The 15,939-nt window shown below is 51.7% G+C and overlaps 2 protein-coding genes across 9 annotated transcripts; one reads left to right on the top strand and one right to left on the bottom strand.

The window, feature by feature from the left end:
* Positions 1-22: 22 nt before the first annotated feature.
* Positions 23-2,746, top strand: Sapcd1 (suppressor APC domain containing 1). Of its 5 annotated transcripts, XM_045157312.1 has the most exons (5): positions 51-664; positions 850-990; positions 1,673-1,768; positions 1,897-1,962; positions 2,044-2,746. In XM_045157312.1, exons 1-5 carry the CDS (start codon positions 551-553, stop codon positions 2,137-2,139), a joined length of 513 nt encoding a protein of 170 aa, XP_045013247.1. In that variant the 5' UTR covers positions 51-550; the 3' UTR covers positions 2,140-2,746. The 5 variants fall into 5 exon arrangements, with proteins under 5 accessions (XP_045013245.1, XP_045013247.1, XP_004672006.1 ...); XM_045157310.1 differs by having other exon boundaries at positions 23-664; positions 1,897-2,746; XM_004671949.2 differs by lacking the exon at positions 1,897-1,962.
* A 255-nt stretch (positions 2,747-3,001) lies between these two features.
* Positions 3,002-15,914, bottom strand: Vwa7 (von Willebrand factor A domain containing 7). 4 transcript variants are annotated; one of them, XM_045156721.1, is made up of 18 exons: positions 15,796-15,914; positions 15,276-15,527; positions 14,313-14,594; positions 13,822-13,918; positions 13,212-13,322; positions 11,617-11,812; positions 11,338-11,507; positions 8,221-8,333; positions 7,212-7,328; positions 6,464-6,649; positions 5,924-6,056; positions 5,658-5,810; positions 5,473-5,565; positions 4,955-5,244; positions 4,736-4,875; positions 4,321-4,495; positions 4,211-4,240; positions 3,002-4,118 (listed from the first exon to the last, which is right to left on the bottom strand). In XM_045156721.1, exons 2-18 carry the CDS (start codon positions 15,510-15,512, stop codon positions 3,945-3,947), a joined length of 2,697 nt encoding a protein of 898 aa, XP_045012656.1. In that variant the 5' UTR covers positions 15,513-15,527; positions 15,796-15,914; the 3' UTR covers positions 3,002-3,944. The 4 variants fall into 4 exon arrangements, with proteins under 4 accessions (XP_045012656.1, XP_045012657.1, XP_045012655.1 ...); XM_045156722.1 differs by lacking the exon at positions 15,796-15,914 and adding an exon at positions 15,675-15,792; XM_045156720.1 differs by lacking the exon at positions 15,796-15,914 and having other exon boundaries at positions 15,276-15,609.
* Between the last annotated feature and the right edge of the window lie 25 nt (positions 15,915-15,939).

The following is a 15,939-nucleotide window of genomic DNA, read 5'->3' as shown; positions in this document are numbered from 1 at the left end:
CTGAAACATCACTAGGAAAGGGCTAAAGCCCAGCACAGGCCACAGAGGAACCTGCCCTGTCTCATTTATATATGGTGCCACCAGGCTGGGTTGTGTGTGTCTGTAATCTCAGTACTGGGGAGACAGACACAAAGATCCTGCAGGCTGGTTAATAAGTTCAGCATAATTGTCAGCCAGGGCTAGAGTGAGACCCTACTTAGGGGAGGGGGTGGACTAAGGTGAAGCGTGATGGAGGAAAAGCCCTGATGTTTACCTCTGGCCCCAATGCACGCACACACAGACACAGTACACTCACCACTGTAGGGAGCCCTTCACATTCTACCTAGGAGGCACAAAGAAATAGGCTCTAGGAAAATGGAGTGAAGGGACAATAGAGGGGTTTGAGGTAGGTGACTTCTTCCTAAATCAGAAGCATCCTAGACTCCTATGCTGTGGGAACAGGCAGGGAGGCTGAAAAGCAAGGCAGGATGGGAATAAGGCAGAGGTGGAGGGGAGGGACCAGCCCTGGCTGTACTGGTAGGCGTGGCTCCACCCTCCTCACTTCAGAGCCATGGGGAGCTGGGGTCATGGTGGGCCTCCCCTGGTGCAGACTCCCTACACAGTTCTGCTGCTGCCCTTGGAGACAAGCCGCCAAGACCCTGGGGCCCAGAGCTTCTTCCTTTGGGTGAGTTATGACCCCCCTTCTATTATTACCCCTTTCAACTCTGAGGACCCAAGCTGTCCCCTGCTTCTACTTGCCCTCCTTGCCAAGTCTGGACTCCCACTGTGAATCCTTTGGCAGAGTGGCCTATGACTGGGTGGGGTCCTGCCGGGTTGTACAAGCTGGCCTGTGATTCTTGTGTAAGCCAGCTACAGAGGATGCAGGCTCTGGAGAGGGAACAGGATGTGCTGTGGCAGGGGCTGGAGCTGCTGGAGCATGGCCAGGCTTGGTTTGCAGACCGTCTGAGGGAGGCACAGCGACGACAGCTGCATCTGGGGGCCCTTGGTGAGGTAGGGGCTGGGCCAGCCCTTTGTGTGTGGTGGGGGAGGAACAGTGTGGACACAGGTCTGCTCCCAACAGAGGAGAATTAATGGCAGAGATAATAGATTGGCAACAATCCTAGAATGACAGGATGCCACCAACTGTTAGGTTGGTGTTCATTGTTGGTGCTAGAAGCTTGTCTGCATTCCATTCAGAGGGATGCCATTTGGATCAGCCCATGGAGAGTGGGGAAGTGGCCTGTGTTTCTCCTCTGGAGAAGAGATGTAAAGGGAGGATCCAGAAAGAAAGGAGGGAGGTGGAGAGGACTGGACTTTTCCACATGTCCACACAGAAGTGGCAGCTGAGAATCGGGCATGGTGGCGCATGCCTTTAATCCCAGCACTTGGGAGGCAGAGGTAGGAGCATCGCCGAGTTTGAGGCCACCCAGAGACTACATAGTAAATTAATTCCAGGTTAGATCCCACCTCAAAAAACCGAAAAAAAAAAAAAAAAAAAAAAGTGGCAGCTGAGAAGGAAGGGAAAAGAACTTTTCACTCAGTGAGTGGAGCAGATACCTCAAAGTCCTCTGACCACATCACAACATGCTACCATGGCACATGCACATGTGTGTGCACACACATATACACAAACAAAAGTGGGGCAGCTGACCTCAAGTTTTCACCACACCATGAGCCTCCAACCCTCCTTTAGCATTTCCTAACAGAATCACACTCAGAGGCTGATGTTCCCCAGTTAACTCAGATCCAAAAGGTGAATGCCTGTTTGCAGAGCCTGGTTCAGAAGAAGGTGAGTTTACTGTCTCTTCGTTGACACTTGTGGGAGGTGGGACAAGAGACGGGGTGGCTGGGTCAGCACTGGTTTAATGGAAAAGACAGCACACCTCTTCCCAATCCTCCTCACATCCGTTAATCAAGGCCAGTGCCCACCCTACCCCAGTCCAGAAGGAAAGGCCCAGGACACACAACTCGTGGCAGCAGCAGGTAAACCAGGGGCAGGTACAACACTGTGGCCCCACAAGATATGGGGTGCACAGATTCCCAGTCTGTCTCTCTCTTCTCCAGGAGTCATCCCAGCAACAGAAGGGAATCATCCCACCCAAAGGGGAGATGGCTCAGCCAGGCTGCACCCAGGGGGAGAGGGGCCCTACCCATGTGTGAACCTTCCTTTTGCCCTACTCAGGCTGCTGGAGGAGGCGGCTGAGTCAGAACCTCCCCATTTTATTCCATCTGAACTCACAGCAGTGGCTGCAGACTGTGGTGTGAAGTGTGTCCCTAGCTTCTAGAAGCTTTCTTGCACCTCCTTGATGTGCCATACCCTCATTCTCCCCGTAGCAAGTGAACAATGGTCTGTCTTAGAAATCTCTCTGGGGAGACCACTGAGACTACCCTTTAGCTTTAAAGAAAGTTGAAGAAACAAAGACTGCTCCAGAATTGAATCTAGAACAAAGAAGAACACTTGCTGGTACCCTCCTGCCCTGCAGTCTCCCTTCCACCGGATCCTGGAGTAGGACTTGTTAGTGGAATAAAGACAATATGGGGGTTGGGATGATGGCTCACAGGTTACAGGTGTTTGCTTGCAAAGCCTGCTGGCCTAGAGTCAATTCCCAAGTCACTCACATCAGCTGGACACAATAAGTGGCTCAAGGAACTAGGGAGATGGCTTAGTGGTTAAACACTTGCCTGTGAAGCCTAAGGACCTTAGTTCAAGGCTCGATTCCCTAGGACCCACATAAGCCAGATGCACAAGGGGGACAAATGCATCTGAAGTTTGTTTGCAGTGGCTGGAGGCCCTGGTGCACCCATTCTGTCTCTCTCTCTCTGCCTCTTTCTGTCTGTGTCACTCTCAAATAAATAAATAAACAAAAAAATTTTGTGCTGGAGAGATGGCTTAGCGATTAAGCGCTTGCCTGTGAAGCCTAAGGACCCCGGTTCAAGGCTCAATTCCCCATGACCCATGTTAGCCAGAAGTACAAGGGGGCGCACACGTCTGGAGTTCGTTTGCAGTGATTGGAAGCCCTGATGTGCCCATTCTGTCTCTTTGCCTCTTTCTCTCTCTGTCTGTCACTCTCAAATAAATAAAAATTAACAAACAAAAAAAGAAGTGGCTCAAGTGTCTAATGCGGAACCCCTCCTGCCCCATGCACACAAGGAAAATTTAAAAAATCTGGAAGGGCTGGAGAGATGGCTTAGCAATTAAGGCACTTGTCTGTGAAGCCCAAGGACCCAGGTTCAATTCCTCAGTACCTGCACAAGGTAGTACATAGGCTTCTGGAGTTCATTTGCAGTGGCTGAAGGCCCTGGCATGCCATTTCTTTCCCAATTGCTCTTAATTAAAAAAATATTTTTTAAAAAACCTGGAGAAATAGAAGTCAACTTTCTCTGAAATATTTTAGTTTGTTTCCCATACAGGTTAAGGGAAGTACACTGTGGAAAATCTTATTACCATTGGTCTTAGTCGCTGGAGATTTCTTATTGTATGTTTTGTTTTGACTATTTGAGATCCAGTCTCATAACCCAGTCTGGCCCTCAACTAACAGCAAGCCTCCTGCTTCAGTATACCAAATACTGGGAGTACAAGCATGCACCACCATACCTGGCCAGGCTCTCATTTAAAAAAATGTTATTTACGTGTGAGTGTGAGTACATGTGCAGCATGCCAGCACCTCCTCCTGTTGCAAATGTACGCCAGATGCTTGTAGCACTTTTTGTGACCAGCTGACATGGGTGGGTTGGGAATGAATCGGACAGACAAGCTTTGCAAGCAAGCCCCTTTAACTGCTAAACCATCTTCCCAGCTCCTAATCTCTCTCCGTATCTTTGGCATAGAGTCCCAGTCTGGCCCAGGTTGACCTGGCATTCACTATGTAGTCAGCAGGAGAATCCCTATCCCACAGCCAGGTGATTATCCCATCCCTGGGGCACGTGGAAACTGCTGCTGCACACATCTCTCTAGGTCTGTTGTGTTACCAGAAGGCCAAGCCTAGCAGGAACAGAACCCCTGCAACTGTGCGCCACCAGGCCTTGTCTCCTGTCACTCCCTCAGCCCTGCCATGAGTCACCAAAGTGGAGGGATGAAAGGCAGGGGCGGCTGGAGTAGGTACAGGACCAGCTGAGTAGGCAGGGGCCACGAACTCATCCTAGGGGGAAGAGTAAAACAGTGAAGGTATGCAGGAGGGGCTCTGCCCTCTTCTTGTCTGGCCTCCCCCATGATGGATGTGGAGCCACTCACCTGCGAGGCTGCTGCGTCTCTGAGCTGGTCCTGGGGGAAGAAGGAGAGTGTCAAGGTATGCCAGAGGTGCCCCACCCTGCTCACCAGGAGAGGGAAAGTGGAGCACTCACCTGCGAGGTCTGAGCCGCCACCAGGAGCCGGAGGAAGGCATGGGTCAGGGCCACTGGGCCAGTTCCTCGACTCACAACGGTCACTGTCACCATCACTACAGAGTCTGGGGCTGCTGAGTCTGGAACCTCCAGCCACAGGCACCCCCAGGCCGACTCATTCAGTCCCAGGCGAGCTCTGCAGAGTGATGGGATGTGGGGGGGGGGGGCCCAGAGAGGACACAGGCTGAAGCTCTGGGGTGCCTTCAAGGCAGAAGCCAAAAGGCAGAGCCAAGTACAGGACAGGAGGCAGAGACTCAAACAATGGGAACAGGTTGGGGGTGGGTGGGGGGAGCTTGGGATAAAGCATGTGAGCCCAGGCCTCAGAACTGACAGAAATAGACAGAACCCAGGCCAGTAGGAGCATCAGGGAACTCACCTGGAGAGGTTGGAGGTGAGTGGGAAGCTGGGATGGAGAGATGTCCTAAGATGGAGATCCTGAGGGCCCAAGAAGCTGGTGATCTGGAGGCTGAGTGGGGCCTTGCTTCCTGGGGCCAAGAAACCTGGGGGGCCACTGAGCTGCAGGGAAGGGCAGGTCATGGAGGTGCCTTCTTTCTCTCCCCTGCCCTGGGCGGCCACCCTGTTCTCTGTGTCTCACCTCCAGGAGCACAGGGGCCACAGTGCAAGGCTGAGGGGCAGCCCTGTGCAGGTCACGTCCCTCTGCATCCTGGCCAATCAGCTCCAGGGAAAAGGGGGCCGAGGTGGACAGTAGTGTGGGTGGCAGTGAGGCAGCAAGGAGATGTCGCTCTGGGGGTCCCACGGGCTCCAAGGGTACCTGACCAAGCTGGGTGCCCTCTGGGACCCTTCGAAAGACAACGTGGGAGAAATGCAGCTGGGGATCTCCAGAGACCAGCCCTGTCACTTCCACGAGTAACTGAGTCTGGAGACCTGAGACAGGAGGGGAGGACAGGGAGAACAATGGTCTGCCTGAGGTAAAGACTGGGGAGAAAAGAACAAATGGCCTTGTCTTGATCTGGATGATGGTTACATAGGCATGGTATACACGTCTCTTTACTGTCCCTTACTCAGTAAAAAAGACAGGCACATGCACACATGTACACATTGACACTCATAGACAGTGGACTGCTGTAGGTGTGCTTAGGGAAGAGGAGGTACCTGCAACGGGCTGAGCTAGCGGATAGAGGCCAGGGTGTGGGCCATTCTCCAAGGGGACTCCAAAGTAGACCAGGAAGTCCAGGGAGGTCTGTGCTGGGGGTGGGGAGGTAGAGACAGTCAGAGACCCTCCTGAGAAGAATGTGGTGATAGGTCTCTCTGCCCTTACCAGGAACACCCCTCCTTACCTTGTACTCTCACCCGAGGGCTCCCTTCAGCTATTATGTGGATCTCCCACATCCCTATTGGAGGGGGGTCAGTCATGGTCACCATCCAGAACTGCCCAGAGCGGTGAGTGTGGCCCAAAGGACCCATGCCTTCCTCGTGGCCCTGGGATAGCCCTAGGGTGCAGACAAGAAGACATTGCTACGTGAACAGCTCCTTTCCCTCTGCACAGCGCCACAGTTCTCCACTCTCCCTTTGGCTCTTGGCATTGAGGTGAGCCTGGAGGTACCTGTGGGGCTCTTGACCCAGAAACTGCTGATGTCCCCGTGCAGCCGGACTATGACATTCTGGAGCAGGCGGTCCACAGTGAACACACATGGCCTCCCAGGCACAATGGCAGGAGGTTCCAGGGGAAGAGTCACCTTGGTGCATGGACAGGACCAAAAATGGGGAAGAGGGTGAAGCATGGAGTGAGGTGGGAACAAAAACAGAGATAGAAATGGAAAGATGCCAGTCACACAGAAGGGATGCCAGCTGGGCCCAAGACCAGGGATGAAATGATTGTGCTCAGTGGCACAGCTTGCAACAAGGGCATCAACGTGAAGCAGTCACCACTTGTTCTCCCTCACAAGATGACAGGATTTCCTGTCACAGCCCTGATGGCAGGACAAGGAGAGGCTACTGATGTGAACAGCAAAGTGGAACTTTCTATCCCATCATTCTGACTAAATGGCCACTTACATGCCCTTCCCCATTAGAATGGGATATATACATCACAGCCCTCAGCTCTGAGCTAAGGGCATGGACCCCTCTGGCCTCCACTACTCACCAGACCAGCCATGCTCTCCCCAATGATGGCAGCCACATCCCGAATGTGCTGGTCCTTGGTGAAGATCACCTCTCCACCTGATGCCCGGGCCACTGCTTCATAAGGCTCAAAACGCAGCGGAGACAAGACCTCGCGCCGAGCTCGACCCTGAACCCTCGATGGGTCTTCAGTCACCAGGAATGTTACCTGTGGCCCAAGGTCAACCCAATGTTTGCAGTACCCAGGGGCCACCTACCATTATACATGAACTTTGGGTTTGGGAATTTAGCTCAGTGGATAAGTGCTTGCCTAGCAAGTGCAAGGCCCTGGGTTTGGTCCACACACCCCAACAAGAACCAATCACATATGAGCTTTCCCTACCCTGTCTATCCTCTGGCTTCTGTGGTGGGGACTCCCAATGACTGAGCCCCTGGCTCCCTGTTAGTAGTTGACCACCCTCTTGAAACTGTCACTGTGTTTCTCAGGAGAATTCTGACAACTCATTTCCAAGTTCTTTGAATGGCTTGTTGGGCACTGTGGTGGTTTGATTCAGGTGTCTCCCATAAACTTAGGTGTTCTGAATGCTAGGTGCCCAGCTGATAGAGATTTAGGAATTAATGCCTCCTGGAACAATGCAAACCTGACTATATCAGGCAGGTTCCAAAATCAGTTCAGCATCACTAAGGGTAGGGCCTCCCATGCTTGAGTATGCTAAGGGGACGGCTGGTATGTGAGATGAACGTCCCCACTCTTGGGTGGCTGTGCTCACCCTGCAGCGCCGCTCCTGACTCAGGGATTCCACCCTGTTGGTGAGAAAGGCATCCTTGGGGGAGGCATCGGTGAAGACAAAGATATCTGAGAGGGGAGGTGTGTGCAGCAGGGCTAGCTGCAGGAAAGAAAAAGCTGGTGTTAAAAAATGGCAGCAGATGAGAGGTGAGTTCAAGGACACTCTGAGACTACATAGTGAATGCCAAGTCATCCTGGACTACCTCAAAAAGGACCCCTCCCCCCAAAAAAGAATGGCAGTAGGGGAGGCTGGAGAGATGGTTCATTGGTTAAGGTGCCTGCCTGCAAAGTCGTAAGGATCCAGGCTCTGTTCCCCAGTACCCACTGAAAGCCATATGCACAAAGTGGTACGTGCATCTGAAGTTCATTTGCAGTGGCTAGAGGCCCTGGCATTCCCATTCTCTCTCTTCTTGCAAATAAATAAAAATATTTAAAATAAATAAATAAGCCAGATGTGGTGGCACACACTCGTAATCCCAGAACTCGGTAGGCAGAGGTAGAAGGATCACATGAGTCTGAGGCCAACCTGAGACTACATAGTGAATTCCAGATCAGCCTGGGCTAGAGCAAGACCCTACCTGGAAAAAACAAATAAACAAACAAAATTTGCAGGCAGGTGTGGTGGTGCATGCCTTTAATCCCAGCACTCAGGAGGCAGAGGTGGGAGGATCACTTTGAGTTCAAGGCCACCCTGAGACTACATAGTGAATTCCAGGTCAGCCTGAGCTACAGGGAGACCCTACCTTGAAAACTAAAATAAATAAATAAACAAAATTTGCCACAGCAGGGGAACTGGTAGAATCTGAGGGCAGAGTTCAAGGGACATAGCCCTGAAACCCTGGCAGGAATCTCATGGAACTAGGCTGTGAAGAGGAAGTGGGCGAGAATGAAGGGATATAGAGAAGGGGAGTGAGGGTGTCTAGCTCTTGCGCCCCCTGGTGGCAGAGCCAAGGAACGGGCAGGATAGGAGGGGAGGGAAGGGAAGGTCAGACCTCCAGGGCAGACAGGCACATCTCAGGCTCATCTCCACCCCCTAAAGCATGGATCTCATTAAGTTGCTGCCAAAAGTTGTCCGGATCACTGGTTTTAAAGACAGGACCAAAACCTGGAAGGTGAAAGGAGGTTGAGGTGAGTAAGGAGGGTCCTCTCTCTCCTACTGGGGAGGAATGATAGAAATAAAAGCATTTCCTGCCTGCATGAAGCCCTGGGTTCGAACCCTAGCTATTCAAAGAACAATGCCCATTTATTTTTCTATGGCTTTTTATATTCATTCCTGTACTCATTGGAAAAGGCAGGGCTTGACATTTTGTCGGGAAAATGGGGCTCTACTTCTTTAACAAATAGTGGTACTTCCTTTGGTCCTAAAGTGGGATTCTTTCATTATTTATCATGATTATTATTTACTTTTTGGTTTAGGATCTTGCTGTAACCCAGACTGATCTGAAATTCACTATGTAGTCTCAGGCTGGCCTCGAACTCATGGCGATCCTCCTACCTCTGCCTCCTGTGTGCTGGAATTAAAGGCGTGTGCCACCACACCCAGCTGTTAATTTTTTGAGGGAGGGTCTCACTATGTAACCCTGGCTAACCTCAAATTCACAGCAATCTTTCTGTCTTTGCTTCTAGAATACCAAGATGACAAGTGTACCACCTCACCCAGCCCAAGTGAACTTTTACTGGATACATGCTGTGTATAAAAATCAATTGGAGGGCTGGAGAGATGGCTTAGAGGTTAAGCGCTTGCCTGTGAAGCCTAAGGACCCCGGTTCGAGGCTCGGTTCCCCAGGTCCCACGTTAGCCAGATGCACAAGGGGGCGCACGCGTCTGGAGTTCGTTTGCAGAGGCTGGAAGCCCTGGCGTGCCCATTCTCTCTATCTGTCTTTCTCTCTGTGTCTGTCGCTCTCAAATAAATAAATAAAAACTAAAAAAAAAAAGTTTTAAAAAGCAATTGGAGCCAGGTGTGGTAGCACACGCCTTTAATCCCAGCACTCGGGAGGCAGAGGTAGGAGGATTGCCGTGAGTTCGAGGCCAGCCTGAGACTACATAGTGAATTCCACATAAACCTGAGCTAGAATTTGACCCTACCTTGAAAAAAAAAAAAAAAAAAAAAAGCAATTGGAGGCTGGAGAGATAGCTCAGCGATTAAAGTGCTTGCTTGCAAAGCTTAATTCTCCAGTGCCCACGTAAAGCCAAATGCACAATGGCACATGCATCTGGAGTTCATCTGCAGTGGCTGGAGGCCCTGGTGTGCCCATACTCATTCTGTATCTTTTCTCTCTCTCTCTGCTTGCAAATAAATACAACAACTGGGACTGGAGAGATGGCTTAGCTGTTAAGGCGTTTGCCAGCAAAGCCTAAGATCCTCAGTTTGATTCTCCAAGACCCACGTTAGCCAGATGCACAAGGGGTGCATATATGTCTGGAGTTCATTTACAGTGGCTGGAGGCCCTGGAGCGCCCCTTCTTTCTCTCCCTCTCTTCCTCTCTCTAATAAATAAATTAAAAGTAAATAAGTAAAACAACTGGGCCCCAAGTTTAACCCAGAAAGCCAAAGAAAATAACAGTTCTTACTCCAGAGACCTATTGTGAGGAATAAATTGAAGATTATGTGAATTTTAGCATAATGCCTGGGTACAATACTAAAATAATCTGTTTATTTAAAACCTTCATCAAACATGTAATAAGTAGGGGCTGAGGAGATGGCTCAGCAGTTAAGGCATTAGCCTACAAAGCCTAATGACCCCAGCTGAATTCCCCAGTACCCACATATGCACAAAGTGGCACATGTGTTTGGAGTTTGTTTACAGTGGCTGGAGGCCCTGGCACACTTATTCTTTCTGTCTCTCTTTTAGTTCTCCCTGCTTGCACATAAATAAATAAAATTTAAAAAATTAAACATCAGCCCCTTTGTCAAATCAGACTCAAACCTTCCCACTAAGGAATTCTCAGTGTGGGTGGCATTTTATTTGATCATCATTTCAACCCTGAGAGTTAGACAGAAGAGGCCAGGTACTGACCTATCTTTTATTTATTTGATAGAGGCAGATAGAAAGAGAATGGGCATGCGAAGGTTTCCAGCAGCTGCATACAAACTCCAGACACATGCGCCACCTTGTGCATCTGGCTTACATGGGTCCTGGGGAATTGAACCTGGATCCTTTGGCTTTACAGGCAAGCATCTTAACTGCTAAGCCATCTCTCCAGTGCCAAACCTACTTTATGGAGACGAAATTGAGGCAAAGAGAGATTAAAATGGCCAGCCTAAGGATGCAATAAGACTGGTAGACCCAGGCCAGGTAAGCTGACTTTCAATGCACTTGGGAAAGAGATACAACGAGGTGTCTCACATCCCCACAGGACCAGCCACACCAAGCTCTTATCTCTGTCCCAATCCGTGACCGAGGAAAAAGGACAGGGGTGCAGCAGCCAGGAGGTGGAGGCATGAGTGGAGTAAAGGCCAGCCTGGACTATAAGCAGTTAGTTCAGTTTGGGCTACATGAGACCCTGTCTCCAGAAGACAGGAAGAATGAAAGATGGGGGAGGGAGAGAGGAACGAAGGGAAAGAGACAAAGAGAGAAAGAGAAACATGGTTTATTAGACCAGTAGTGGTGGTTTCATGCCTGTAATCTCACCACTCAGGAGCTGAGGCAAGAGGAGCGCCATGAGTTTGAGGACAGCCTGGGCTTCATAGTATGTTTCAAGCCACCCTGGGCTATGTAGCAAAACTGTCAAAACAAGAAAAACAAATCGAGTGTGGTGGCACATGCCTTTAATCCCAGCGCTTTGGAGGCAGAGGTAGTAGGATCGCTGTGAGTTCGAGGCCACCCTAAGACTACATAGTGAATTTCAGGCCAGCCTGGACTAGAGTGAGGCCCTACCTCGAAAAACAAAACAAAACAAAAAACAACAACAACAAAAAAAAGCAAAAAAAGAAAATGCCAGTATGGAAGTCTACTAAAACAAGGCCTTTCTACAGGGCCACGGTACATACCCGCAGAGGCTCACTCAGGACAACAAAAGCATCACCATTTGGTTAAGGAAGGGAAGTTGTGAGGTCCGCCTCCTCACTTGAGCCCCGCACCCTTCACCCAGCTCCTGGACTGCAGCTACCTGGGTCATGGAAAGGCACCAGGATGTAGTAGACGGGCTCCATGGGGCTGCCCCGCCGCTGCTCCATGATGTGGCGGGCCTGGATTTTGGCAGCATTGATCTCCTCTCCCATGCTGCCCGTGGTGTCCAGGACAAAGCTCAGGCTGGAGGCTGGGGTGATGTCCAGTAGCCTGTGGAGCAGGTCAGAGAAACAATATGCATGTGGGTTCCCAGGCCCCGGCTTCTTGTTCCTCCAGGATCACTGACCCATCAGGGCACCCACTTCACAAGGCCACTCACCTGGAGAAACTGCTGTCTCCCAGGCGGCTCCGCAGGAGGCCAAAAGCCTCTATGGAGGCTAGGCGGGCTATTTCTGCAGCCTGGCGGTGCAGCATGTGGTGAGGGGAGAAGCGTGGCGACATGCTGTCTTTGTTAATGCCTCCCCGAGGTAGCTGGGAACTGCTCTGGTCAAAATGACCCCCATGGCTACATTTCCCTAGGTTGAGGAAAGAGATCTAGAGCACGGGGGCCAACACCCACTGCCTTCTGAAAGCACAGGGTCCTTTCTGACCCCCTCACACCCGAGGAAAGCAGCACAGGACATGGTGGCACTTTGAGGGAGCAAATCAGAAATAAATCTGGAAGATCGTTGCCACAGAACATGGCAGATCCCTGGGTCTCTCCAGCCAGTCCCCAGTGCTGTCACAGAATGCTCATGGCACCTCAGTGGGCCCACAGCACTCCCAACACTGTCCTCTGCTGAGAAGTGACACTACGGCACATGGGACAAAGGTACTCAGCACAGAGATCTTTTTTTTTTTTTTTTTTTTAATTTATTTGAGAGCGACAGACACAGAGAGAAAGACAGATAGAGGGAGAGAGAGAGAATGGGCGCGCCAGGGCTTCCAGCCTCTGCAAACGAACTCCAGACACGTGCGCCCCCTTGTGCATCTGGCTAACGTGGGACCTGGGGAACCGAGCCTCGAACCGGGGTCCTTAGGCTTCACAGGCAAGCGCTTAACCGCTATGCCATCTCTCCAGCCCAGCACAGAGATCTTATGTAGGTTTTTTTTTGTTTTGTTTTTGAGTGAGTCCAGCTCACTCTAGCCCAGGCTGACCTAGAACTCACTATGTAGTCTCAGGATGGCCTCAAACTCAGGGAAATCCTCCTACCTTTGCCTCCCATGTGCTGGGATTAAAGGCGTGCGCCACCACGCCCAGCCCTGTGTAAACAGTTTTGATGGTTTATCTTGACTGTCAATTTGACAGCGCCTAGAAACACAGGTGAGGAGTTATCTAGATTAGTTTAGCCTCTTCACATGTTGTGAGGGATTCTCTAGATTAGATTAATTGAGTGGGAAGACCTAGTTTGTGGGCAGCACAGTTCTTTGGGCTGAGATCCAAGATCCATAAAAAGGAAAGAGCTGGCTGCATGGTGGCGCACGCCTTCAATCCCAGCACTCGGGAGGCAGAGGTAGGAGAGTCGCCATGAGTTCAAGGCCACCCGGAGATGACAGTGTTAATTCCAGGTCAGCCTGGACCAGAGTGAGACCTTACCTCAAAAAAACAAAAATAATTTTTTTTTTTGACAGAAATGGAGGGGGAGAGAATGGGCCACACCAGGGCCTCCAGCTACTCCAAGTGAATTCCAGATGTGTGCACTACCTTATGCATCTGGCTTACATGGGTCCTGGGGAATAAAGCCTGGGTCATTTGCTTTGCAGGCAAGTGTCTTAAGTACTAAGCCAGCTCTCCAGCCCACTTAATATTTTTGTCAGGGATTTTTCCCAGCAATGAGAAAGGGAACTAATTAATGTGGTTACATGACATGATTTTCAGCTGGGTATGGTGAAGTTTTTCTTCCCTTACTTCTGGGGAGTTTTCCTGACTGGTACCTGGAGGTTTTGGGGGATGAGTTCCAAAGTAGCCTGAGGTAAGGAGCACAAAGTCCAGCATGTTGCCAGTACAGCTCAGCTCCTCACAGTCGGAGCAGGTAGCCTCTTCTGCTGGGAAGAGAGGACGGCAGCTTTGAATCCCAGGCCCAGCCAGCCCAACTTGATCCCTGTCCACCCAACTTCTTCCACAGTGCAACAGGCATCTTGGCCAGGCTTTCTGAACAGAAACATGGGGGTCTTGGACTGGCAGTGAGACACAGGCTGTTAAATGCGAAGACCAATCCTATGGGGACTCCGCCACTCTGAGCTGCAGATAGGAAGTGAACTTGTAGTGGGCAGGAGCTTACTCATGTGTCTGGGAGCCGGACAGGCCACCATGGGCGCCAGCAGGGGTGGTAGAGAGCCACATTGGAAGTCTTGGGACCTATTCCTGGCTGTTCCCATGCAGCCCTGTGCAAGCCACTTCACTATGCTGGCATTTAGCTGAACTGAGGGGCCTCATAGTCCTTGCAAGGATGAAGTGACATCACATCTATGGGACTTCACAAGGTGACACATGAGGTGATTCCCTGGGCTCACACCTCACCACAGGGCAGGGTCCTGGCCATACCTTGTGCCAGGCTCCAGAGCTCCTGCCTTGGCCAGAGGAGGTGAGGGTGTGGCTGCTGCTCCCCTAGTTCCACCCAGTTGCTGTGACTATAAAAATCCTGGTACCCAAGAAGAAAAGAAGGGAGCAAGGTACTAATCTGATATTGTCATGTCACCCAGAAAGTCTCCTTCCATACCACTGTTGCTGTGGAAGAGCCCATATCCCCATAATGCTCTGTCCAGTGCTCAGAATGGAACTCAAGTGTGCTAGGGTTCCTTCCATCTTGGAGCCTACAAGCCAACGGCTTGCTTGCAGCCCTCAGGAGGAGCCAGCTGTCCCCTACCTCCCCACCTCCCTTCTCTGTAGCCACTGTGGTCAACTTACTGCTCCTAAAGAAAGTGCTGCCAATTTGGAAGTGGGGTATTTGGGCAGATCTCACACAGCCATCCATCTAGAGTGGTGATGGGGGCATGAATACAAAGGCAAGGCCCCCCATCCTCCTCTCTCCTCACCTGCAAGGCATGAAGTGCAGCCCCCAGGCGTTGGCGGGCCAGTGTGTAGTCACTGGCTCTGGCTGCCACCAGGGTGTCATGTAGAGCCCCCACCAGGTGAATGCGCCCCTGGACCAGGCGTTCAGCATCAAAGTGCAGGTCAGGGTTGTTCCTGGAAGCTGGCAGGAAGTCCTGGGCTGCATTGGCACGTGACACCTCACCTAAGGCTGCTCGGAACCGCCGGGAAGGAGACCCAGGTCCAAAGTAGGCTGCAAAGAGGTCATCAGCAAGGAGGGTTCCACCCTGGATTGGTGGGAGAAAGGGGCACCAGGGAAGCCCCTTGGATTAGATAGATCACTGTGGACATTACCTCAGTAACTGATACTTAAGGCTGGGTACAGATGGAATCCAGGGGGCTGGGTCCTACACTGGGGGAGACAAGTGTGGATCTATTTGTTTCTGATCACAACAGGGTCTCACTCTGCAGCCCAGGTTGTCTTGAACTTACTATGTAAACTCATGGCGACAAGTGCTAGTATTTATTTAGTTAGTGTGTGTGCGGTTTTCCAAGGTAGGGTCTCACTCTGGCACAGGCTGACCTGTAATTCACTATGTAGTCTCAAGGTGGACTTGAACTCACAGGGATCCTCCTACCTCTGCCTCCCAAGTCTGGGATTAAAGGCGTGCACCACCACGCCCAACTTTTGTACTTACAGGATTTTGTTTGTAGCCAAGGCTGGTTTTGAACTTGCAGCAATCCCCACCCTCACCCGCCCCCAACACCGATTCAACCTTGAGCGTTCCCGGAGAAGCATATGCCACGCCACAATAGCTGAGGAGACTCCTGACATCAGGACCAGGACTACTGGGTGTTATAGTTTTTGGGGGCAAGTGGGGAGGAAGTAGGTGGATCTTCTCTTTACCACTAGGGCCCTTGGGGGATAGAGGTCTTGGGGAGCTGGGGAATGTGGCAGGGATGCTTACCAGAAAGTCTTCTACACGAAGAGGCAGCCGACCGGCCGGGGGAGGGTGCTCCAGGAGGAGCTGCAGGGTGGTGTTGAGGGCTGCCTCCTCGGTCAGGTCTTGGTGGGTGATGGAGCCAGGGGCAGCCAAGAGGCTCCAGATGTTGGGGAAGAAGGCAGATGTGGGTGGCAGTAGCAGCTGCAGCAGAAGCAGAGCTGAGGGGTCCAGGGAGAACAGAGGCACCTCCACAGAGGGCATGGCTGAGGTGTGCTCCTGGTGAAGGAGGAGCTCAAAGGAGGAATCGCAGACCCAGGCAGCCTAGTGGACTCCAGGACCTGTTTGGGCACCTGCTTTCCTCACTAGAGCCTGCCCCCTCCCCCCGCCCCCCAGGCAACCTGAAGACCTTGTTAGGACACACACCTGCCAGCAAGGGGAGTCTAAGCCTCCTCCTCCAGGTCTCCCTGCCCAGCCCCAGCCAGTAGCCAGCCCTGCCCCAGGGACACCTTCGTGCCGAGAAATCTACCTCTGGTCTCTCCCCTACCTGCTTGCTGGTCTCCTAGGCGGCGCTGGCCCTGGTATGGCGTCAAAGGGCACTTAGGTCAGAGTTATAATTAACTAGACCTCAGTGGAGGGGAGGGAGATGCCTGCAGAGGGAGACAGGAGAGGACAGGCAGACCCTGGCCCT

The sequence above is a fragment of the Jaculus jaculus genome, chromosome 8, assembly GCF_020740685.1.
Source record: "Jaculus jaculus isolate mJacJac1 chromosome 8, mJacJac1.mat.Y.cur, whole genome shotgun sequence".
NCBI classification, from domain to species: domain Eukaryota; kingdom Metazoa; phylum Chordata; class Mammalia; order Rodentia; family Dipodidae; genus Jaculus; species Jaculus jaculus.
This window is presented reverse-complemented; position numbering and strand designations above follow the sequence as displayed.